The sequence below is a fragment of the Vicugna pacos genome, chromosome 32 (genome assembly GCF_048564905.1).
Source record: "Vicugna pacos chromosome 32, VicPac4, whole genome shotgun sequence".
Lineage (NCBI taxonomy): Eukaryota > Metazoa > Chordata > Mammalia > Artiodactyla > Camelidae > Vicugna > Vicugna pacos.
In genome coordinates, this window is record NC_133018.1 from 20,230,813 (window position 1) to 20,254,923 (window position 24,111).

A 24,111-nucleotide genomic window follows, 5' to 3' on the forward strand; every position below is an offset into this window, starting at 1 on the left:
GTGACTTTTATGATGTGTAAGTTACACCTCCATAAAACTATTAAAAACAATGATTGGGGGAAGAAAAAGAGAGAAAAAAATAAAGAAGAGAAAATAAATAAATAAATAAATAAAAAGTTAGAAAAAGGAAAAAAACCCAAAATATAGAATAAAATAAAAACAATGACTCAGGTAATGAGGTTCTCCTAAGAAGATTTCCCCCATAGATGCATTTTCAAGATCATGTCTTGGGTTTTCGCTGATGCTTCTTATAGGATTTATGGGATCCTGTGAAACGCTGAGTTGCCAAATGCTCACCTTGTTGGTATTTCTGTGATGCTCCCATTCTTCACATATTCTTTAGTTCATACAGTGGATACAACCCGTACTACCTGGACGCTGGAACAGATGGTTAAGATTAGGCAGCCAGTTCTTTTGGTTGGTGAGTCTGGCACCTCCAAAACAGCCACTACCCAGAACTTCCTCAAGAGTCTGAACGAAGAAACTAATGTAAGTCATTATTTGTATTTGTTATCTGTTGCTGTGTAACAAATTGTCCCAAAACAAAGCAGCTCATATGCAGGGCAGCGAACACTACCTCACAGTTTCTGCAGGTCACGGGTCTGGGAGTGGTTTCACTGGGTAGTTTTAGCACAGGGTGTCTCAGGAGATGGCAGTCACGTGGTCACCAGAGCTGTAGTCATCTGAGGGCTTGACCATGGGCTGGAGAACCTTCTTCTAAGCTGATCAGCCTCAGTTCCCCACCACGTGGACCTCTCCAAATGTTGTCGAGGGTCCTCTTGTCATGGCAGCTGGCTTCCTGCAGAATGAATGTCCAAGATAGCAAAGCAGATGCTACAGTGCCTTGTATGACCCAGGAAACTCCACACCACCACTTCTGGCATTTCTCCTATCTATACTCAGAGTTGTCCTACACAGCCCACCTGCTCACCATGTCAACTCTCCTGGCTTTAAACAATGTTTATTTCATGTTTTATAACCCAGTGAAGACTCATATCTCCTACAAGAAACCGTCCATGATTTTCAGGCTGTCCCGCTGTTGTAGACTTGCCCCCTAGTCCCCACACTGACTCAGTTCTCTGTTAGTGTCGTCCATCGTCTAAGTTCCACATTCCTGTTTTGGCCTTCTGGAACCTGAGAGGGAAGAAAGTTTCCCACTGCTTTCCTCTCTAACTCTTCCTTAGGCTTGCGCCTCCGGGAGCACAGGGGCTCCAGGAAGCCACGTGGCTCTCTGAGGCGGGGAGTGGTGGCCCAGCTTTGCGACGGGCACTGTAAGGGATGTGGGCAGGAATGGCTGGACTGCCCGTGGATGAAGGGTGAGGCTCCCTCACGTACCAGCACCTGCAAACGTGGTTTATTTAGCTTTCAGGATGCCACTGTGGAGGGCGCACAGGGATGTTTATAGCCGGAGGGACCTACAAGTTTATGGAGTCAGAAAAGAGAAACTGAGTTCAGAAGCCCCACCCTCCCAGGCTCTTCGCCAGCGGGACTTGGCGGCTGGTGCTTATCAGCCCAACAAGACCCATCCAAACACGTTCACTGCAAAGAGATGCACATTCATCTTGAGATGCTCAGCTCAGGTGCACCTGCACACACTGGCACCTCAGGAGAAGGGTGGCATCTAAGGCAGCGGTTCTTAAAGCATGGCCTCTGCACCAGAAGCATGAGCATTACCTGAAAATGTGCTTAAACTACCAGGACCCACTAAATGGGAAACTCAGCCCTCCCAGTGATTCTGAGGCATAATTAAGTGTGGGAGCCGCTGGTCGGTGAACTCTCACCAGCCGCCCTGAGAAGGGCGGGGAGAAGCCCCAAGTGTGTGTGCGTGAGGCTGTGCACCCCGCTGCACAGGAATCGGGGGCCCTCCCTCATCTCTTTCTCAGCAGTTGCTTCCAAGGATTAACCAGGGATCATTTGTGCTCTCTTTGACCTATTTATTAAGACGTAGCAGGCGTGAGAGGAGCTTATGTTTGGATGCGGCTTTGTCATCTTGAAAACACCTTGGTGTATTTTATCTCACTTGATAAAATCACTCTTTGAAGTAGTCCAAGTGGATGGCATCGAAATCACCTTCCAGATGAGAAAGATGAGGCTTGAAAGGTTAAGCGATTGTTCCGAGCTCACGCGGCTAGAACTGTGCAGAGCTCCCCGCACTGTTCCCCAGGCCACATTGTCCCACTTGGCAACTAGTTAATGCCTCATACGCCCTGCCCAAAGGAAGGAGAAATTCTTGCTTTAGCACCAAAAAAATAATGAAGTACAGGCTCACAGTGGGCTGCAAAAGAGTGAGTTCTGATACCAACCAATCTGCAAAATAGATGCTAGCTTATGCTCAAACACGTGCGCTGCTGGTACCGTGAAAAAAGACCACCTTTTGGAATAATCTCGTTCTGTTCCAGATTGTGTTAGTCATCAATTTCTCCTCCCGCACCACGTCCATGGATATCCAAAGGAACTTAGAAGCTAATGTGGAAAAACGAACCAAAGACACTCACGGCCCACCCATGGGGAAACGCCTCCTGGTGTTCATGGATGACATGAACATGCCAAAGGTAGGGTGAGGTCGGGCCGCGGAGGGGCGGGGCAGCGTGCTGCGTCTGTGTGCGTGGAGTGAGTAAATGTGAGAACGTGTGTCTTCACACTGCACAGTGTCACCAGGGCCCGGGTTACGGGGAGCCAGCTTAGGGGACAATGTGCCTGGAATGGTCTTCTTAAAGAGAGGGACTCTTTCCTTACTGACTGTGTTCCTTAGTTTCTTCAGGGAGTGAAGCAGGCAGCAGATGGCCTCAGCTATATTCAGAGTACATTTAAGTGGTTTCCAAATGAGCTGTGCTTTAGACAGTAGTACTGTTCTCAGCCCCATGTGCATGGGAAGCAGAAGGGCAGGCACGTCCTAAGAATTCCTCTGGAGTTACAAGGAAAGGGAACTTGAGTCTGCATGATGAGTGTGTTTCTGGGGCCAGGGCCTGAGAGCTGTGGGGTTTTCTTAGTACTAGGATTTAAATTTGTATCATTTCTGCAGAACCGTTTTTTTCCCCTAAAATCTATCTTCCAGATGGACTGTTTGCAAAGCCAGAATCCATCCATCCACACTTCTGTTATCCATGCATATATCCATCTATCCATCCAATGCACGCACCTACCATCCATGCATGTATCCATCCATCCATGCATCCACTCATCCATCCATCCATCCATGTATCCAGCCAGCCATGCACACACCTGTTTATCTGTCCATCCATCCACCTCTGTCCATCCATCCAATTAATATTAACTGGGCACCTCTTACGGGACTGTGCTGTGAAGTGATGAGCAAAATGTGTGCAGTTCCTGCCCTCCTGGAGCTTATAATCTAAAGAGGGACACAGATTTTTTAAAAATTACATGAATTTTTGAATGAATATACAGAATTGCCAACTTTGAGGAAGCTCTGTGAGACTAAAAGCGGAGAGATAAGACTTCGTTTAGCCGGTCAGCAGAGGCATCGCCAAGTTCTGCTTTCTGATACTGTTCTTCTTCCTTTTCTTAAAAAAAAAAAACAAAAAACAAGGTGGACGAATACGGGACGCAGCAGCCAATCGCCTTGCTGAAACTGCTGTTGGAAAAAGGCTACTTGTACGACCGGGGGAAGGAGCTGAACTGTAAAAGCATCCGGGACCTTGGCTTTATTGCTGCGATGGGCAAAGCTGGAGGAGGCCGCAACGAAGTCGACCCGAGATTCATTTCACTCTTCAGTGTCTTCAATATTCCGTTTCCTTCAGAGGAGTCCTTGCATTTAATTTATTCCTCCATCCTCAAGGGCCATACCTCGGTAACTTGATTTTAACTAGAAGTCTTTGTGTTGCAAGGAAATGTGGTGGAGACACAGGCTTTCGGCGCAGGACCCAGTGCCTGCAGCCCACAGTGCTTTCAGGGACCCGCCAACAGGCTTTAATTTCTTGCGAGACCAGAGGGAGAAATCAATATAATTCAGCCTGAATTACATTCCTCTTTATACCAATGCACTCATAATATATATAAAATATTTAATTATAAGGAAATAATGAAATAATATCGAAACAGATTTTAATTTATATATTCAAATAATATGTAAATAATACATTTTTTACGGGAGAAGGGGCCCCTGAAGGCGTACGTGCCTTGGGCCCACAGAGGTTGTAATGGGGCCCTGAGTTCCATGGGCCACCTTGAGTGACAGCACTGAACCAACAAGGGGACTTGGGCTCTGGAGTCCATCCCCGCTCTGCAACTGGGGCGAGTGCCAGGCGCTCTCCCAGGCCCCCTCCTCATCTGGAAGAGGGAGGTAATGCTGGTACCCACCTCACTGAGGCTTTGGGGAGAACGAAAGGAGAAAAACGCACGAAAATGCGTGGCTCGGTGCCCAGCACACAGCAGGCACTCGTTAGCCACCCGTCCCCGCTGTCCTTGTGGTGATTTACTTGGCCCCCACAAATGGAAGCCGCTCATTTAAATAACGACCTTCTGGTCCTGGCCCTTCCCTTCTAAAGCAGGCCGGAAGGGCCAGGCAGGAGAGGTGAAGGCGTGAGATGGCCGGCTGTGCCTGGCGGAGTGTTCATGCCCTACCTGAAGCCAGTCGCTTCCAAAAATCTGTGAGGTCTGTGCCAGGCAAATAAATCTCAGACTGAGGGCTGGTTTGGGGCTTTGGTTTTATATCACGTTGACTTGCCAGTTAATGTGAAAATCTAGGGATAAAATAAATAATATGCAATTAAAAAAAATCTAGGGAAACAGAAGCAGACCCAATGATGAGTTTCTCTGGTCTTTTCATTTTTTTTGGATTTATCTCCTCTTAAAAAACTATAGTAAAATTCATGTAACATAAGATTAATTATTAAAAACCATTTAAAATATACAGCTCAGTGGCATTTTAGTACATTCACAATGTTGTGTAACCACCACCACTGTCTAGTACCAGAATATTTTTATCACCCCCAAAGCAGTTGCTCCAACCATCCTTCAGCCCCCGGCAACCACCAGTCTGCGTCCTGTTTCTAGATTTTCCTAATCTGGATATTTCATCGAAATGGAATCATGTGCTGTGTGGTCTTCCGTGTCTGGCTTCTTTCACTGATTATCATGCTTTCACGGTCCATCCGTGTGGTAGCCTGTATCTGTGCTTAGCTTCTTTGAGGCCAAATCATATTCCATTGTACAGTTGGACCACATTTGGCTTATCCGTTCATCCACTGATAGATGCTTTTGTGAGTGTATGTGGGGTGTCTTCATTTTTCAGGTGTTTCATGAGAGCATCATGGCCGTGAGTGACAAGCTGACATTCTGCACGTTGGCACTTTACAAGGACATCATTCAGGATCTGCCCCCCACCCCATCCAAGTTCCACTACATCTTCAACCTTCGCGATCTCTCACGGATTTTCAATGGTCTTGTCCTGACTAACCCGGAGCGGTGAGTTTGTTTTGTCTCACTAAAATGCGCCCCGTTTATGGTGGTTTCTCTTATCCTTTTAAGACAGAGGACCTATCAGTGAATGTGATGAGTCAGTGTGTCAATTAATTACCCAGTGTCTTTTGTTTCTGTTAAATGGAGAACAGATTTAAATGCTTGATTCCAGTCTGATGCCTTGTAAGCCCTTGAGTTGGAGCCAGGTGGGAAAAAGAGAGGCAGGTGTGTGGACGTGTGGACAGGTGTCTCCAACCCCTCAGTGGGATGGCTGTGCTGGCCAGTGATTCTCGGTTCTAACGTTGGAATCTGCCCATGTGGAGCCTTTCATTCATACGAATGAATGGTTTCCAGTTGCCAATTGGTTATTATAGATGTGTCTTTGGGAGAAGGAAGCACAGAGGACAAAGGGATTTAAGTCTGGGTGTAGAAATTTACTCATTAAAACCAGACTTATTTGTGTATTTACATTATACATATATAATATATATAATATTATATATACATATACATATATACTTTAACCTACGTAGATGTGCAGGGATAGTCCAGTTTTGTGGATTCACATTATGAATCCACTAAATGTTGGGAAATGAATTAGGAACTTTCCACGTACCCAAAGTGACTCCCGGGTGCCCTGGAAGGCAGCTCAGGAGAGGGCAGCCCTAGCTACTTCGGGGGGAGTGAGGGCTCTTTGCCAGAAGCCAGAGAAAGATCCAGCACTGGGGCCACACGGAGCTGGTTCTTAGAAAAAGGAGCTGCCAGTGTTCGTGATGCTGATTTTAAGCTTGTATGTTCCAGCAAATGAGAGTTGTGTCAGGTTCTCATGTCCCTTATAGATAATGTCCTTTTTCTTCCCTGTAGTAGGATTAGTTATGAATGGCAACTTTACAGTCTTTGCACTTAAACTGTTAGCTTCCTTTAAATTTCATTAATGTGAGACCAGGGAGTGGGGGAAGACCATAAAAATGTCATTTTTTTGCACCCTGTTTAACCATCTGAGAATACTATTCAGCCTGCTTTTCTCTGTATGGTTTTGTGGCTGATTCTGCCCTTTCCACCACATAGGTTCCAGACCGTGACCCAGATGGTGAGAGTCTGGAGGAACGAGTGTCTGAGAGTCTTCCACGACCGGTTAATCAATGAAACAGACAAGCAGCTGGTCAGTACATTGAAAATGTACCAGCAAATGCAAAAAAAAAAAAAAACCCAAAAAACCCCAAAAGCTAACCACAAAATTCTTCTTTGGGTGAAAAAGAAATGTATAAAAAAACCCAAAAAACCGATGTATTTTTTATATAGAACCCTGCAGAAAAAGAGAGACTAACAATGAAAGTCAACAGATAAAGGCGGGAGGGTTGTTAAGTGCCTGGCAGCAAATGGGAAAAAAGAAAATCGAACAGAAGTGACTTCAGATAATCGTGGCGTGTGCTCTTTCTCTGACAAGTCTTAGCACATTTATGGTACTGAGTTTGGGTCCTGAAGTCGTCTTATATTGTAAGGTCCAAGGCCACATAGGAAGCTTGGTCGCGGAACATTTTAACGATGACGTGGAGGTGGTGATGAGGGATCCCATCCTGTTTGGAGACTTCCGGACGGCTCTGCATGAAGAGGAGACGCGCATCTATGAGGACATCCAGGATTATGAGGCAGCCAAAGCTCTGTTCCAGGTGCGGACGGGGCTCCCCTTCTCCGTGGGCTTACCTCTCCCAGCAGCACGTTCACTGCAGGGGTGGCCAGGAGGTGGAGATGGGAAGAACACCCACACCGCCATCTCTGGGTTCGAAATGTGGGCTTGTATCTGATTCGGTGATTTCGTCGTCCAGTGGCGCATGGGAGTGACCCAGGGAATTTGTTTAAGCACACAGACCCCTGGGACCCATCCTCATGCGATTCTCTTCATCAAGTCCGTGGAGGGTCCCGGGTTCTGATGCACAGCCAGCTTTGGGAAACACTCAGACAACCTGCTAATATTCATTTTCATCTTCGTTCATGAGTTGAGCCCTGTAACCAGCTTTGGCTCGCAGCTGGCCAATCACAGACCAGCAGCTGGAAATCTTGAGGGTGAAAGCTTGTCTCATAAACTCAAAGGATTTAATTGTTTCAACCAGTATAGACGTTCAGAAAACTCTCTCCTCTGTTCTCAGTCTCTCCTGCACAAAAGGAGAGAGTCTGTCTCTTAAAAGCCAGCGATCCTTAAAAAAAAAATTTTTTTTTAAATTTTAATTCAGGAAATTCTTGAAGAATATAATGAAAGTAACACCAAAATGAACTTGGTTCTGTTTGACGATGCTCTGGAGCACCTGACCCGCGTGCACCGCATCATTCGAATGGACCGCGGCCACGCCCTGCTGGTCGGCGTCGGGGGCTCGGGGAAGCAGTCTCTGGCCAGGCTGGCTGCCTTCACTGCCGGCTATGAGGTGAGCTGACCTCCCCTCCCAGAAATGGGTTTCATGTGCCAATTTCTGCAGTTGGCATTTCCTGCAAATATTGGAACAATCTATAACCGATCATAGCGCCATGTTTTTATAGAGTATAAAATGGGTTTTTTTTGGGGGGGCGGGGTTTGACATTATTTTAACTGAATATTTGAAGCTGAATTAACTGAATATTGTATTGCTTTTGGAATGGCAAATATGTTGAATCCAGTTGGAAAGTCAAATATGAGCGAGTCCTGTGACCCGTGACGTGTGCTCATGTAGAGGAGGCTTGGCCCAAATCTCCGTGAATCGTGTTCAGGGTCAGCGATCTGCTGGCTGCTGCACCTGCACAACCAGCACGCATAGTCCTGGGCTGTTATTAGAATCTTAAAAAAATAAACAGCTTTATTGAGATACAACTCACAGATGATACAATTCATCCATTTGAGGTGTACAATTCAATGGTTTTTTAATATGTTGAAAAGGCGTGACATCAGCACGGTGTTCAATTGTAGAACGTTTTCTTCATCCCAAAAAGGAACCCCCTGCCCCTTGAGCGATCACCCTCTGTCTTCCTGTCCTTCCAACCCTCCCAGCCCTAAGAAACCACTAATCTACTTTATGTCTCTATTGACTTTCCGATTCTGGATTTCCCTGTGAATAGAATCACAGAGTATGTGGTCTCTTGTGACGGCTTCTTTCACCTCACATCATGTGTTCAAGCTTCATCCATGCGTCAGAACTTCATTCCTTTTTGTGGCTGAATCCTGTGCCGCTGTTTGGCTGGACCATGTTGTGTTTGGCTATTGTGAGTAATGCTGCTATAAGCATTCTTGTACAAGAGTCTGTGTTGACATATGTTTTTATTTCTCTGGAGTCATGTGGCAATTCTCCGTGTAATCATTTGAGAAACTGTCACGTTGTTTTCCAAAGGAGCCGTACCATTTTACGTTTCCGTCAGCACCGTGGGAGGGGCCCTGTTTCCCTACACCCTCCTTAGACTGTCACAGATAGCTCCCGCAGTGCCCACGGGTAACTCTCCAGCAGGCCCCTCTCAGGCTGGAGACGTGCACTGTGCAATGAGACTAAATTTCGAAGAGGATCTGTCCCCAAAACTCACCTTCCCCACACCCTCCTTAGTTCTCTAGTATCTGATTTCGTTCATCATTAGGGTCTTCCATTATCCTCGATGTCTCTGTTTTTACTGAAAACTGGCCCGCGGTGCAGAACGAGGTCTTTTTTCAGCCTTAGTCATTCGTTTCCAGGCACTTCTGGTCCAACCTTTCTAACGTGAAATCCAGGTGCCTGCCTTGCGTCCCTTTGACCTGTCCCCTGGGAGGGGACATTTCCCGCTGGGTTTCGAGAATCTTTCCACCAGCAAGTAAAAGGTGTTCTTCTGCACAAACTGTCTTCTGGAATCAGACTGAATGCCACATCATTACCATCATCCCAGAGTGATCACTCTTGTTCCTGGAACCACTGGTCTCTGTATAAACATAATATGTCCTCATTGCAACAGTTTGGAAAAACGCAGAAACATCTAAAGAAAATGAAGTTCATCCGCAATCTCATCACCTGATGATTACCACTGTTAGTTCCTTGTAACATTTTGGTGTACTTCCTTCAAGAAGTTTCCTGTGACTATACAAATATATTAACTTATTACCAGCAATGGGTTAATGCTATATGTAGCTTTTATAATCTGTTTTTGAGTCTACTTAACTCTGTATCACTGACATCTTTTCCAGTCAGTAACTTTAGATATTTGCATTTTCCTTTGAAACACGGCGCGGCGTCCCCTTACCTGGACCTGCCGCCCACCAGCCCTCTCTGTTGGTGGACGGTTCGCCTTTCTCTTGCTTCACTGTTACACGCAGCGCAGTGATGCACGCTCTTTTTCGTGTGTCTTTGCACAATGGTCAGCTTTTCCCGTAGAATCATTTTCTTTCCGACCCCCAGAGTGTCCCATCAGGGTTTGATGAAAAGCGATGTCATGGTCCTTCTCTGCATCCTGTGTTCCTCACTCCACCATAGTCTGTGAAAACAGCCCAGGTCACCTGCTGTCGCTGGTCCCTCTTTACAGTTGCACAGCCCGACGGTGTTCACAAGCTCCGACCTGTGCCGCTCGGAGCCGTCTGTCCCTCTGCAGGGACCCCACCCCCACCCCCGACCTCGGGCCCTGGGCTCACGGGAGTGCTGTGCTCCGCACCGGCAGGTGTTTGAGATCCTTCTGAGCCGAGGCTACTCTGAGAACAATTTCCGGGAAGACCTGAAGAACCTCTACCTGAAGCTCGGCGTTGAGAACAAGATGATGATCTTCCTGTTCACGGACGCCCACGTGGCCGAGGAGGGCTTCCTGGAGCTCATTAACAACATGCTGACTTCAGGTACCCAGGGGGCGGCGCACACGCCGGGCTGGCTGCTCATCTTTCCGCCGGGTTCATCCGATAAGCATTACCTTTGGTTTTTTTGGAGGGGAGGGTGCGTAATTAGGTTTATTTATTTATTTAATGGAGATACTGGGGCTTGAACTAGACACACACTCTACTACTGAGCTATACCCTCCCCGCTAAGCGTTACCTTTTTAAAGCACTTACTACCTACAGAGGGGGCATTTCTCAGGCTACCACAGATGGGTAGGAACCGGCAGGTGAACTGTGCTGGCCGGAGCATCGCAGGCCAAGAGTCCGGTGTGTGTGGTGGGGTGTGGTGAGCTGGTGGAAGGGATGCAAACCAGGTGGAGGGGCCACACCACATAGGGCCTTGTGGGTCATTTAAAGGAGATTAGATTTTATTTTCCGTACAATGATACGGTCCAGGCTTACATTTTAATTTTATTTATTTATTTTAATGGAGATGCTGGGGATTGAACCCAGGACCTCGTGCATGCTAAGCATGTGCTCTACCACTGAGCTACTCCCCACCCCTCCCAACCAGATTTACATTTTTAGAAGAGCCCTCTGGCTGCCCTGTGGGGACTAGGTTAGAGACAGAGAGGGTGACTGGCTTGGAGCTACCACCCAGGTGCAGGTGGGAGATGATGGTGCCTTGGGTGGGGCACAGTGGGAACAGAAGTGAGTAGATAAGAGCCTTGAGATATTTTGGAGGTAGAGCCAGTGGGACTTGGATGCTCCTGATGAGGTAAGGAAGAGAGTGTTGAGCATGGTTCCCAGGGTCCTGGCTTGAGTGAGTGATGAGCGGTACCATTTACCAGGAAGGAAAGACCAGATCGGGCCCGTGCCGTGTGGGGCACGTGGAGCCTGCTACACTTACAGGCTGTTAGAGTTACTAGTTTTCGAGGCTGCTGTAGCGGTACCACAGAATGGGCGGCTGAGACAGCAGAAATGTATTGGCTCACAGTTCTGGAGGCCAGGAGTCTGAGATCAGGGGTGGTTCCTTCTGAGGTCTTTGGGGGAGAATCTCTCCTGACTTCTGGTAGCTTGCTGCCAACCTTTGACATTCCTTACCTTGTGGGTGTGTCACCCCCATCTCTGCCTTCATGTTCTCGCGTTGTTCTCTGTGTGTATCTGTCTCATTGTCCAAATGTGCCTTTGGTTTGTTTGTTTTTATTGAAATACAGTCAGTTATACAGTATCCTTTCCTAGTGCACAGCACAGTGTCCCAGTCATGCATATACACACATATATTTGTTTTCATATTCTTTTTCACTAAAGGTTATTACAAGATGTTGAATATAATTCCCTGTGCTATGGAGAAGAAATTTGTTCTTTAAATCTATTTTTATATATAGTGGCTAACATTTGCAAATCTCAAACTCCCAAATTTATCCCTTCCCACCCCCTGTCCCTGGTAACCATAAGATTGTTTACTATGTCTGCAGGTCTGTTTCTGTTTTGTAGATGAGTTCATAGTGTCCTTTTTTTTTTTTTAAGATTCCACATATAAGTGATATCATGGTATTTTTCTCTTTCTGGCTTACTTCACTTAGAATGACAATCTCTAGTTCCATCAATGTAGCTGCAAACGGCATTATTTTCTCCTTTTTATGGCTGAGTAGTATTCCATTGTATAAATATACTGCAACTTTTTATCCAGTCATCTGTCCACAGACATTTAGGCTGCTTCCGTGTCTTGGCTATTGTATATAGTGCTGCTATGCACATTGGGGTACATGTATCTTTTCAAATTAGAGTTCCCTTTAAATACATGCCCAGGAGTGGGATTGCTGTGGGTCATGTGAAATGCAGATTCACACTGCGCAGGAGGGAGGGAGGATACCTAAATGGACAGAGGGGCAAATGTCCCCTTTTTATAAAGACACCAGGCATATTGGATTAGGACCTACATTGATGACTTCATTTTAAGTTGAGTACTTCTGTAAAGACTGCATTTTCAAGCGCCCTCAAAGACGACATTCTTAGGTCCTGGGGGACGTCAACATGTCTTTTTTAGGGGAACACAATTTAACCCATAACAGACAGGCTGTTGTATATAGGAGTCTGGTCTCAGAAGAAGGGCTTAAGGTGGAGATGTCAATTTCAGAGTCACTGACGTGTGATTGGTAAAACCTTGGGAGTGGATGGCATCATCCTGGGGGAGGGTGTAAGAAGCAAAGCGAGTCCAGGACTGGATTCAGGGAGAAGAGGAGGAATGAGCCAGAGCGAGGGAAGGCGTAGGAGAGCCAGGAGCGAGCTCCTCTCTCTCTTGCACGCTGCTCGGCTGTGTTATTACAGCAGCAGGACACACAGCACAGTCGGCAAAGGGAAAAGTGAGCCGGCTGACGTCTGGGAGAACCAGGCGCAGGCTTCCAGAGCCCTCTCCCAGGAGAGTCACACAGGACACACTTCGTTCTGCTAATGACGAGTTGTGACAACCCGTGGAGGCGTCCTCAACCAGGGACGCCCCGTAGAGACTCGGCGCCCAGGGCGTTTACTGCGGGCAGGTCCTGCAGGCACCTTCTGCCTGGCACATGGCAAATTTTAGATTTCCAGAGGGAAAGCAGGTGGTCGGCATGAACCACAGTTTGTACAGAGAGTTGAAGCATGGTGAGCCCCTGTGATTGACGCATGGTGGTAGGAACCCTCCTGGAGTCTCAGTTCCCAGATGCCAGCCAAGGGCCAGCACCGTCAGCAGGCTTTTGTAGGGAGAGCAGTCTCAGACCTGGCTGGGTTAACTCTTTCTGCAGGGAACCCATCTGATAGTTAATACAAATATTTTGTACTAATTTAAAACAACAACAAAACAGAAAGCGCGACTAGCCAGCATCCGGCTCTTTCTTGTCTTGGGGGGCTGTCCCTTTCACATCGCCATTTATTTATTTATTCCGTAACTCTCATCAGGCCTAAACCTGGGAGTGTGTTGACTCCTAACCTCTCCCACATTTGCAAATGCTTTTTTGTCTCTGAAGCCTGTCCCTTCTCTCGTGTTCCCTTTACCTTCTAAGCCAGACCCTCTTGGTGTCTGAACTTGACTTTTGCAGACATCTCTTCCTGCTTCCTAAGATAGCGCTCTCTGCACAGATCACTTGTTTTTTTTCTCCTCCGAAGCCTTCTTTGCTCCATTCTCTGCAGACTGACCTCCCCTGGCTCTGCAGCCTGGATGCCTTTCTCATCTTATTTCCCAGGTGCAATCTTTGCATCCTGCCTCTGTGTCTCGTCCAGGCCTGGCACGCTCTCCTTCTCCCTCTATCAGCCTCCACAGTTGCAAGTGGCAGAAACTCAGCTCATACTGGCTTATGTGAAATTTAGGAGAAATCAAGGAGATGGTATTGATTCATGAAACTGAAAAACTCTAGGTTGGATTCAGGTGCTCAAATGGTATCATCACGAACTGGTCTCTCTCTTGCTCTTGGCTTTACTGGTTTTCTCCTTTTCCTGCATTTTTGGGTTCTCCCAAAACAATTTTTTTTTAATGGCATTAGTAGCTGCAGACTTGCATTCTTCTTGCTTAGGTCCATGAATGAGGGTTCATCCTTCCCAGGAGGTGTGGCCAAAGTGCCCGATAGGGCTCTCATTGGCTGGCTCAGATCACATACCCATCCCTGAGCCAATCACACTGGCCAGGGAGATGCAGGGTTCTGATTGGTCAGGCCTGGGGGGCATGTCAGGGCCACCCAAAACTACATCCAGACTTAGGATGAATGAAAAGTGATTCTCCAGAGGAAAAGAGGGACCTAAGACAAGGAAGTGGGGGATGGAAGAGGGCCAGGGGCATGAACAACTAAACTCCACTTTCTAGTCGGGTGCCAAGGAACCTTCCCCCCAATTTTAGCTCCAGTGCCATGTAGGGTCTCCTTTCTCCAAAAGCCTCCTCAACCGTGGCAGTCTCCTGTGTCCTGAATGCCTGGGCCACCCTACAATCCAGGCTACTTATGTGGCATTTAGCACACGTGGCCTTGGGTTGGCAGTGGAGTTTTCAGACATGAGCCACAAACTTGTAAGTGGGGATGTAAACAGCCCCCTTCTCTGTCTGTAAACCCCACTGCAGGGCTCGGGTGCATTTTCTGTGAAGACTCAGAGGGCGCTGGTGGGCCCATTTACTAGTGCCCCAAATGATTGCAGTCGCTTACCTCTGAAGCCCTTGTGCTTTGGTGCAGCATAAAGCCATTGCGTCTCATCCTCGGCCCTAATGACATTAGGGGCGGGGTCATTCTCTGTTGTGCAGGCTGTTCTGCACACTGTGGATGTTTAGCAGCATCCATTGGCACCCACCCCACACACACAGGTTGGAACAACCAGGAATGTGTCCAGACATTGCCAAATGTCTCTTTGGAGGGCAACATTGTCCCCAGTTGAGGACTCCTGCTTTGATGCTCATGATAGCCCTCCTAGGTAAGCAGGAGGCATTTGTTATTCCCATTTCACAGATGAGGAGATTGAGGCTCAAAGGGATTTACACACGGTGAGTGAGTCTTGGGTCCCGGAGTCCAGACCCAAGCCCCGCCCTTTGGACTCTGCATCTACTGCTCTGTGGTGCTCTGCTTCTGCCGGTCATTGCCTCGAGACATAGTAACCCTGAGACGTAAAAAAAACCCTAATGTGTCTTTGTTTTCTAGGAATCGTCCCCGCTCTCTTCCCAGAAGAGGAAAAGGAGTCTATCTTCAGTCAGATTGAACAGGAAGCTCTGAAGCAAGGGACGGGCCCCGCCAAGGAGTCCGTGTGGCAGTACTTCATCAACAAGAGTGCAAACAACCTGCACATCGTCCTGGGCATGTCGCCGGTGGGGGACACCCTGAGGACCCGCTGCAGAAATTTCCCAGGTGCCCCTGAGTGGACCCTGCAAATCTGCATTCCCCCTTCAGCCGGGCGTGTGCCTTGGGGAGGGAGAGACGCATGTTCTGAGGTTCCACCGGCAAAGGCCAACACGACATGGGCATTAGGTTGAAATTTGGTTGTAGGCCGTGCAGGATGAGCCCCCAGGATGGCTGGTGTCCTTCGGGCACGAGGAAATGCTCATGGTCCCAGGTACAAGGCCCATAGTGAGTGCAGGGCAGCTCTCTGCTCCCTTCCATTTGGGAAAATTCTGCTGGCCTCATGCAAGGTGCAGTACCCACCCCTAGAACAGGGGGTCTCAGTTGGGGGGCAGTTTTGCTCCTCCAGGGGATGTTTGTCAATGCCTGGAGACATTTTTGGTTGTCACAACTCGGGGGTTGGGAGTATACAGCTGGCATCTAGTTGATAGACACCGGGGAGGGGGTTGCTGCTAAACATCCTACAAGGCACCGGCAGCCCCATCGCAAAGGATTACCTGGCCAAGTGTCAGCAGTGCTGAGGGTGAGATAATTCCTGTTTTTGAAAATTATGTTTGGACACGTCCAGCTTGCTCTCCAGTTTGCTGCGTACCGAAGACAGTGTGCAAGTTCTTGAGCATCCTGGGTTCGCAGAGTGAGCGTCTTTTTCATCTCTCTTTTCAAGGTCTAGTGAATAACACTGGTATTGACTGGTTCATGCCCTGGCCTTCCCAAGCCCTGCATGCGGTCGCTAAGTCATTTTTAGGTAAGTGGCAGCTGACATGGGGACCATGTGAATGACAGACCAAAGCAATTTGTTATCCTTTTTTCTGACTTTGAATTTGGGTCCAGTAGATTCCTTCACCCTTCACCCACCACGGCCATGAATGGTGTTTTAGTTTGTCAGCATGGTTGGGGTTAATATTCTGTTTTAGTCTAAAGAGATTTCAGGGAATTTACAAGGACAATGCAGGATTAAAAATTGCTTAGGTACCATCCAAGGTGGGGATCAGCAAACCATGGCCTGTGAGTCAAATTCAACCCACTACTTGCTTTGGTAAATGAAGTTTTATTGGGAGACAGTTAATAAACATACATACTGTCTAGGGACGCTTTTATGCTACAGTTCCAAGGTTGAGCAGTTGCCACAGAGACCCACACAGCCTAAATATTTACTGTTTGGCTCTTTATAGAAAAAGTCTGCTGATCCATTGACCCAAAGGATGCCTGAAGGACCTTCCAGGAGACTGACTATCCATCAGTGCTGAATTTTGCTCTAAAGTTTCAAACCCCCTAAGGCCTTCCATATTCATTTCAATCTTCAAAATAAGAAAGCAACAGTTTACCCTCAGGGAGAAACTTTTTATCTGGACCTAACGAGCAGATTTATGACGCTGGGTGACCTTGTAAATAGTGTCAATCTTATAAATACATGTTCAATAAATAAATAATTACTCCTGCTTTACAGGCAGGTTACAGTTTTGGGGGGGCGGGGGGCTAAGAGAATGAATCTTTCCTGATGGTGTCCCTCAGGGATCAGCAAACTGTTTCTGTAGCAGGTGATTAATACTTTCAGCTTGCGGGTCATGTGGTCTCTGTTGGAACTATTCAGTTCTACCACTGCATCATGACAGCAGTCATAGACAACATGTAAATGAATGGGCGAGGCCATGTGACAATAAAACTTTATTTACACAAACAGGCGGTGGGCCGGATTTGTCCTGCGGGCTGTAGGTGGCCAACCCTGACGTAGGGGTGCCTTGGCTGTCATAGGCATCTCTGTGCATTAGCACCTAGGTTTGCTTTCAGTGTTCAGTGACTCAGATCATAAATAATGTTGCATAGGATTTGCTTAGAATTTTTTCCCTTAGGATATATTCCTGGAATTGGGATACGTGTGCCCATAAGCATGGATCTTTGTGCAGCAAAGCTTTTCATGCATGCCGGAAAATTGGCTTGTGGGCTGTGGTTTGCTGACTTTTGGTGTAATTCAGGATCAAATATGCAGAATCTGGATCAATGCATACTTTCGGTCCATCTTTCCTTCCTTCATTTTTCTCCTTTGAGGTGAAAGTATTTTGCAGTCTGAGATAATTCAAGTAATGTGATTTTAGCACTGGGAGCAATTATTAATTCTTCCAGCAGACTCACAGGAATACCTACCTTGTGCCCAGTATGTGTTGCATACAGGGGGCTATGGCAGGGGCACTGAGAGAATTTCTCTCCTGGAATCTCAAGCCCTCCCCACCTCAGTGTTTGCGCCTTTAAGGAGACAGACCTTCCTACCAGGAGGGAAAGAGAACTGGCTTTCTGTACGCTCAGAGAAATTGCCAGAGCAGACGGGTCTGCACTGTGGTCCGGGAAAGCCACTGACAAGTGACAGCTGATCTTTTCCTTTCTTTTTTGTTAAAACATTTCTATACAGTTTTTATTGTGGTAAAATATATATAATATAAAAATTGCCATTTGAAGCATTTTTAACCACTTTCAGTGTGCAGTTAGCAGAACATTAATTACATTCACAGCGTTGTGTACCCCCCACCACAGTCCATCTCTAGTACCTCTTTCATCTTTAAAACTGAAGGACCGTCCCCATTAAACATTAACTCCTTATTCCTCCATGCCCATCCCCAGCCCCTGGTAACCTCTAATATACTTTGTCTCCATGAATTTGCCAATTTTTAGATATTTCATGTAAGTCAAATCATACAACATTTGCTCTTCCGTGTCTGGCTTCTTTAATTCAGCATGTTTTCCAGATTCACTTATATTATGGCATGTGTCAGAAATTCCTTCTTTAAGGTGGAATAATATTTCATTTTGGATAGACCACATTGTGTTTACCCATCCATCTCACTGTTGTTTCCACTTTTGGCTACTGTGAATAGTGCTGCTATGAACACTGGCGCCCGAGAATCTACTTGAGTCCGTGTTTTGTTTTCGTTTTTGTTTTTTGGTTCTTTTGGGTACATACCCAGGAGGGGCACTGTTGGGTCACACAGGGATTCCACATTTAATTTCTGGAGGAGCCGCTCTTTTCTTCCCTTTAAGAGCCACCTTTTCCGTCCCTTCCTCTTCAGGGGCCAATCTGATGATCCCAGCAGAAAATATAGAAGACCTGGTGGAACATGTTGTTTTGGTCCACGAATCGGTGGGTGAATTCAGCAAACAGTTTCTACAGAAACTGAGACGCAGCAACTACGTAACTCCCAAGAACTACCTTGATTTTATTAACACGTATTCAAAATTACTGGACGAGAAAACTCAGTATAACATAGGTAAGACTTGGGAGTGGGATGGTGAACAGAAATCGTCATTACTTATCAGTCAGGACCCAAGTGCCCAACGTTCCCTAAGCAGACGTTTCTCGGCAAGGTCAGGCGTACTCAGCATTGCGGCAAAGCAAAGCACATTTTGCATTTCCCATTGCACTGTGATTTGCCTGTGTGGGCAGGGCCCTGGCGTGCTTTTATTTTTATTTTTCTGGCTTGGGCCGTGCACTTTCTTAGCTCTAAATTTTCAGTGCATAGAGCAACGTGCCGTATTGGAAAATCCTTTTTAAAAATACTCTGGCTCTGGCTGTTGGCCAAACGAAGGGCTGTTTTCAGAAATATATTCATTTTGGAAGATGCCATCACAACCCGTCAGCGTACGTACTAAAAGATGCTTGACTAAAGATCTCAGGAAAATGATTTTCTTTCCCTGTGAGCCCGAGTTGGAGGAATTGCCCTGGAACGCTTGTCCGGGCGTGTTGGGAACAGCGCCCCCTGATGGTGAGAACCGGTGTTCCCGCCCTCAGCTCAGTGCAAGCGTCTGGAGGGGGGTCTGGACAAGCTGAAGGAGGCCACCATCCAGCTGGACGAGCTGAACCAGAAGCTGGCTGAGCAGAAGATCGTGCTGGCAGAGAAGTCGGCTGCCTGCGAGGCCCTGCTGGAGGAGATCGCCACCAACACAGCGATTGGTGGGTGCACGACCCGCTCTAGGGACAGGGACACCCTCCCTACTCACCCTCTGGGGGAAAAAAACCCTGACAGGACAGGGCTCCACTGCGGGACATCCCTGAGAAGCCCCTTGTAGGAACTGACATCTTCTGACCCTTCCGTTGCTATTTTAAACTGATAGCATCAAGCCCCCATCATAGGCGCTGAGACCCTACCGTGTGCGAGCAGCTCCCACAGCTGGGTGCCTGGGGACTTGACAGGGTATGGAGAGGTCAGCCCTTTACCCTCAGTGAGCTAGTGAACTGGGTCGGTTTCAGTGACCCCAGCCTGAGCATCATTTACTTGGCGCTTTCTTGGTTTGTTCTTGAACCTGTTTCCAGGTTCCTTCTTGGGCCCGCCTGATCTTCCCGGCCGGGCAGCGGCTCTCGTCCTGGTTCCTGACAAGAACTGTCTGAGGAATTGGCTTTCTTTACACACCTCTCACACGGGACAGCTCCTAAGCTGCATCTCTGCCCCTGACCTCTCACCCTTCTGTCTAGATCTCCTGTTTCTGTCATCTCTTAGAATCCTGTGGTTTTTTTCTTTTAATGGAGGTACTGGGAGTCGAACCCAGGACTCCTGCATGCTAAGCACATGCTCTGCCACTGAGCTCTACCCTCCCCCCCAGGACCCTGTGTTCTGATGCGCGTCTTTCTCAGCTCATTCTCAGGTATCTGCAGAGGCTGCTCAACCTTCCCGCCTCTTTATCCTCGTTCTAGTCCGTGTGTGTGTTGCTTCCACGTATGGTCTTGGTTCAGTTCAGTTCCAGCCTCATCACACCAGGCCCGACCCACAGGACCCATTTTTCATTACTCTGATTACGGCACCCCAGCTCGGCTTTGGCACCCGCCTCTCCCCAGCTCCCAGCCCGTGCCATCGGGGTGGGGTCGTTCCAGCCCTGGCTGGATCAGTTAGACCTTCTCCTGGGGTTCCCACTTTGAACCGGCCGACCTGAAGGCTTGCTTGTTGGCCGTGAGGGTGAGCCCCAAGAGAAAGCCCCACCAGGGGGATACTGGTGAATTCAATGTACATTTATTAAATTCCTACTGTGTTCATTTCCTGGGGCCACCGTAGCAAAGCACCGCACACCGGGTGCCGTAAAACAACAGACAGCTATTTATTCTCTCCCAGTTCTGGAGGTTAGAGGTCTGAAGTGAGGTCTTAGCTGGGCCGCGCTCCCTCCGAAGGCTCTAGGGGAGACGCCTTCCTTGCCTTTCCGGCTGCTGGCAGCCCGCGTCCTGGCCGTTCTTTGGCTGGTAGATGCATGCCTCCACCATTGCATGGCCGTGTTCCCTCTGTCTTGTTGTCTTCACACGGCCTTCTTATAAGGACACAGTCATTGGATTCAGGACCTACCCTAACCCAGTATGACCTCGTGTTAACTAATGACATCTACAAAGACTCACTTTCCAAATAAAGTGACATTCTGAGGTTCTGGGTGGCCGTGAATTTGGGGTGGGGAGCACCATTCAACCCAGAACACCTGCTATGAGGCATGCTGTGTTCTAAACGCGGGGGTTACAGCCCTCGGGGAGATGCTTGCATTCTAGTGAGTGGGGCCAATCAGTGAGCCAATAATCAGACGAAATTTCGGATTGCGATTCGTGTCGGGAAGGGGGCACGCCACCCTGGGGGAGGGTGGCTTTTGAGCTGGACCTAAATGAACACGGAAAAATGTAGTGAAGAGACAGCGAGATTTCAGTGAAACAGAGGAACAGGGAGGGTGGCCCTGGTGTCCTCAGCTAGCATTGGCCCCTTGGGTCGAGTGGGTGGGACACAGGGGGGCCAGTCAAGGAGGGTCAGGGTCACAGCAGCCGTCCTGGTGTGGGAGACCCCACGTGCTGTCAGGACGTCTGTGCCAGTGGGAACCCCAAGACTGCCGTATGGGCCACTGGGCCCCCTCGGCCCAGCACCACCGCTGAGGGCCGTGTGCTGCTCCGGCTTGGAGCAGTGGTCCCCACGCTCCCCACCCGGTAGCTTCACTGACTGCCTCCTCCTCCACAGCGGAGGAAAAGAAGAAGCTGGCGGAAGAGAAAGCCATGGAGATCGAGGAGCAGAACAAGATCATCGCGGTGGAGAAGACTGAGGCCGAGACGGCCCTGGCCGAGGTCATGCCCATCCTGGAGGCCGCCAAGCTGGAGCTGCAGAAGCTGGACAAATCAGATGTGACCGAGATTAGGTAACGGGTGGCCGTCTCCAAGCGCGCTCGGCCCCCGGCCTATCTCCTGACAGTAATCATGGGAACCGTGGCGGCGCGGCATTTACGCAGCCACCCCGAGTGCCGGGCCCTCTCCATGGTGGGGATTTGTTATTATCTTTGTTTGCAGGGGAGGGACGTAGGGCCCAGGGAGGTGAGGTCCCAGCCAGCAGGCAGCATGGCCGACTGGCCTTGACGCCAGGTCGACTCACAGGAGGAGACTGGGTCCCAGGACGGGCTGCTCGGGGCAGGGGGGCCTGGCAAGTGAAGCCTCTCCACGGGCACTTGACACAAGTGTCCATCCTGAAAGAGGCAGGGCCCTTGATGCAGGTGAGGTGTGCACAGGCCGAGTGCGGGTGGGAGATGCTCTATGCCATTTCCAGCCAGATGGGCCTTTGACAGGTGGAGAGGGTGGGTCTTTATTGCAAACCAATCCATAAAATGACTCCATCCTGCACAGCCAGAGGGCTCGTTCGCTCTAAGGAAGGGGGGCCTGGTGTGGGGTGCACTGGCGAACTTTCTCCCCCCATGTGACGTGGTCGCCCTAGGGCACCATTAAGAGGTCTCGCTGGTAAATTCAGCACCACGAGTGAAGCCAGGAAGAAACAGTGTCCTGTCTGCCAGCCCCCTGTCCTCGTGCTGCCTGGCCCCACATCCGTGTCCCTGATTTAGGAACCTCAGCTCTCTCCTCACTCCCCATTGTTCGTGCACGGCTTTGCTTCTTCCTGGCTGTGTGACCTTCAGCAAGTCACCTAACCTCTCTGTGCCGCAGTGCACTCATTTGTAAAATGTGGATAACTGTCCTCATGAGGGTTGTTCTGAGGATCAAATGAGCTTTTACGTAAGGAGCTCTCAGAACTGGGTTGAGCCACTGGATCAGTGCCATGTAAACATTAGCTAGGGTCACGGTTCCAACATCAAAATGACATGCCACGAAAAGCGCCGTCCTACCTGTCCGCCATCAGCTTAGTTCCCCTCCCCCTACACCACAGATAACCGTTGTGCGGTTACCATGTATCTTTTATGTATTTCTCATATATCCATGCAGAGAATGTTTGTGCATGTTCAAGGCAACCAGAAACTCCAGCGTCTCTTCAGCTTCCGATGCTGGATTCTAAGGGTTTGCAGAACAAAGGATACCTGTGTATTCTTTTTTCCTTTCTTTCTTTTCATGTAATTGGTAACACACACTATCCATTTTTTTCTGCGACTTGGTTTTTCCACTTCAGGGTACCTTGCGCAGCTCTTTTGCATGCTGATATATGATGAACTGCCCCAATATTTAAAAATAGCCCATCACACTCCATTGGGTGGCTGTGCCATCATGTGTTTAATCAGCCCCAGTTTATGAATCCTTGGCTTATTTCCAATCTTTCTGCCTTTACAAACTGTGGAAAAGAGTAACCCTGAGGATAGGTCACTGCACGCCTGGGCAAGGCCAGTGGAAGGATGCGTTTCCAGAAGCGGGATTGCTGGGTCCGAGGGTGTGTGCGTTTGGAATGTCTGTGGCATGTGCACCCCTACGGAGTGCCTGTTTTTTTGTAGCCTCACCAACAGAGGGCACTACTAAACACTTGGATGTTTGCTTATTTTATAGCTGAAAAATGGCATTTGTATCATTTCCATGTGCATTTATTCCCTTATGATGAGTGAGGCTGGCCGTTTTGTCTTACGTGAAAATGCGTGTAATTTCCTGGGAACCGTTTCTGCGCTTTGCCCATTTATGTGTTGGACTGCCGTTACTGCTGCTTTCTGTTGTCTCTCTTACCCGTGTCCAGAGGCTTTTCATGTAACAGGGAGACTAGCCTCTATCTGTGCTGCAAGCTGCCGATATCTCTCCCGGCTTGTCATCAGCCACTTGACTTTGTTGAGGAGGTTTGTGTGTGTGTCTGTGTTTGTCGTGTGTGAGATTTTATTTTTCCTGTGGCAGATTTTTAGCAATATTTTCTATTTTGTGGCTTTTGGATATGACCTCATACTTGAAAGGCTTTGCAGCTGGAAGACTGTAGAATAATTTCCCCATGGTTTCTCCCGATACTTTTACGGTTTGATTGTTCACACTTAAACCTTTGGCCTCTTTGGGATCACCCCTTGGGCCCAATGCGAGTTCGGATCCAGATGACAGCAGCCTGGCTTTGCTGAGGCTATTTGGGTGTTAAGGGCGATGAGCCAGCACTTACATCTTGACAATTTCATGATCCTTTAATTCCTTAAATAGCACCTCCTTGCCATAATGCTCCGTCCCCTTTGCAGAAATCATTAAGTGTCAAGGCAGGAAGATTAAGTGTAGTGCAGATTACTGCTGGATGTTTCTCCAAAGAGAAAAGACTCGGTTTGTCACTGGCCTTCGAGCTTGTTTTTCTTCCTTCCTTCATACAGTGGTGGTCCAGTGCCTCCCACCCGCCCCCCAGCACTGGCACTGGGGCTGGGGGGCAGGTCTTTGCCGCGTGGAGCCAACCGTCTGGGGGAGGAACAGGTGTTCACGGGGGAGTCCCACGGGTGCAGTAAAATTACCCAGGGCAAGGTTAGGAGGGGAGGGTCTTTGTTGCTATGACTGCAGGCAGCAAGGGACCTGACCTAGTCTTGGGGGTGGGTGTCCCCCAGGGAGTGGCATTTAAACTGAGATGTGGGGTAGAGGCTGGAGCAGGGCTGGAAGGAGCTCGGCTCAAGGGAAAAGCAGAGACAGCCCGGGGGTTGGGGCGGAGGGACGGGGAGTGCAGAGTGGGGCTTGTCCTGGTTTTTCTCCTCCACGAAAGCAGCATGTCATCATCTGTCTCTCTGTCTGTCTGTCTGTCTCTCCCCTGAGTTTCTTTAGGGTTAGGAGAAAGGATTCAAATGAAACAGAAACACTTTCACTTCTCAGACTTGTAGCCTTAGTGTTTTGAACAGCTCAGTTATCTGGCA

At 48.5% G+C, this 24,111-nt stretch overlaps 1 protein-coding gene across 4 annotated transcripts in view; it reads left to right on the forward strand.

Moving 5' to 3' along the window:
* Positions 1-24,111, forward strand: part of DNAH10 (dynein axonemal heavy chain 10) — a 123,929-nt gene that overhangs the window by 78,242 nt on the left and 21,576 nt on the right. For all 4 annotated transcript variants that reach the window (XM_072953384.1, XM_072953386.1, XM_072953385.1 and 1 more), the window contains 13 exons: positions 344-489; positions 2,400-2,552; positions 3,551-3,811; positions 5,255-5,427; positions 6,490-6,583; positions 6,924-7,091; positions 7,653-7,841; positions 10,057-10,228; positions 14,857-15,060; positions 15,716-15,796; positions 18,111-18,308; positions 18,830-18,991; positions 21,015-21,189. In XM_072953384.1, the coding sequence (XP_072809485.1) occupies positions 344-489; positions 2,400-2,552; positions 3,551-3,811; positions 5,255-5,427; positions 6,490-6,583; positions 6,924-7,091; positions 7,653-7,841; positions 10,057-10,228; positions 14,857-15,060; positions 15,716-15,796; positions 18,111-18,308; positions 18,830-18,991; positions 21,015-21,189 (2,176 nt within the window). The remainder of the gene's footprint in view (positions 1-343; positions 490-2,399; positions 2,553-3,550; positions 3,812-5,254; positions 5,428-6,489; positions 6,584-6,923; positions 7,092-7,652; positions 7,842-10,056; positions 10,229-14,856; positions 15,061-15,715; positions 15,797-18,110; positions 18,309-18,829; positions 18,992-21,014; positions 21,190-24,111) is intronic.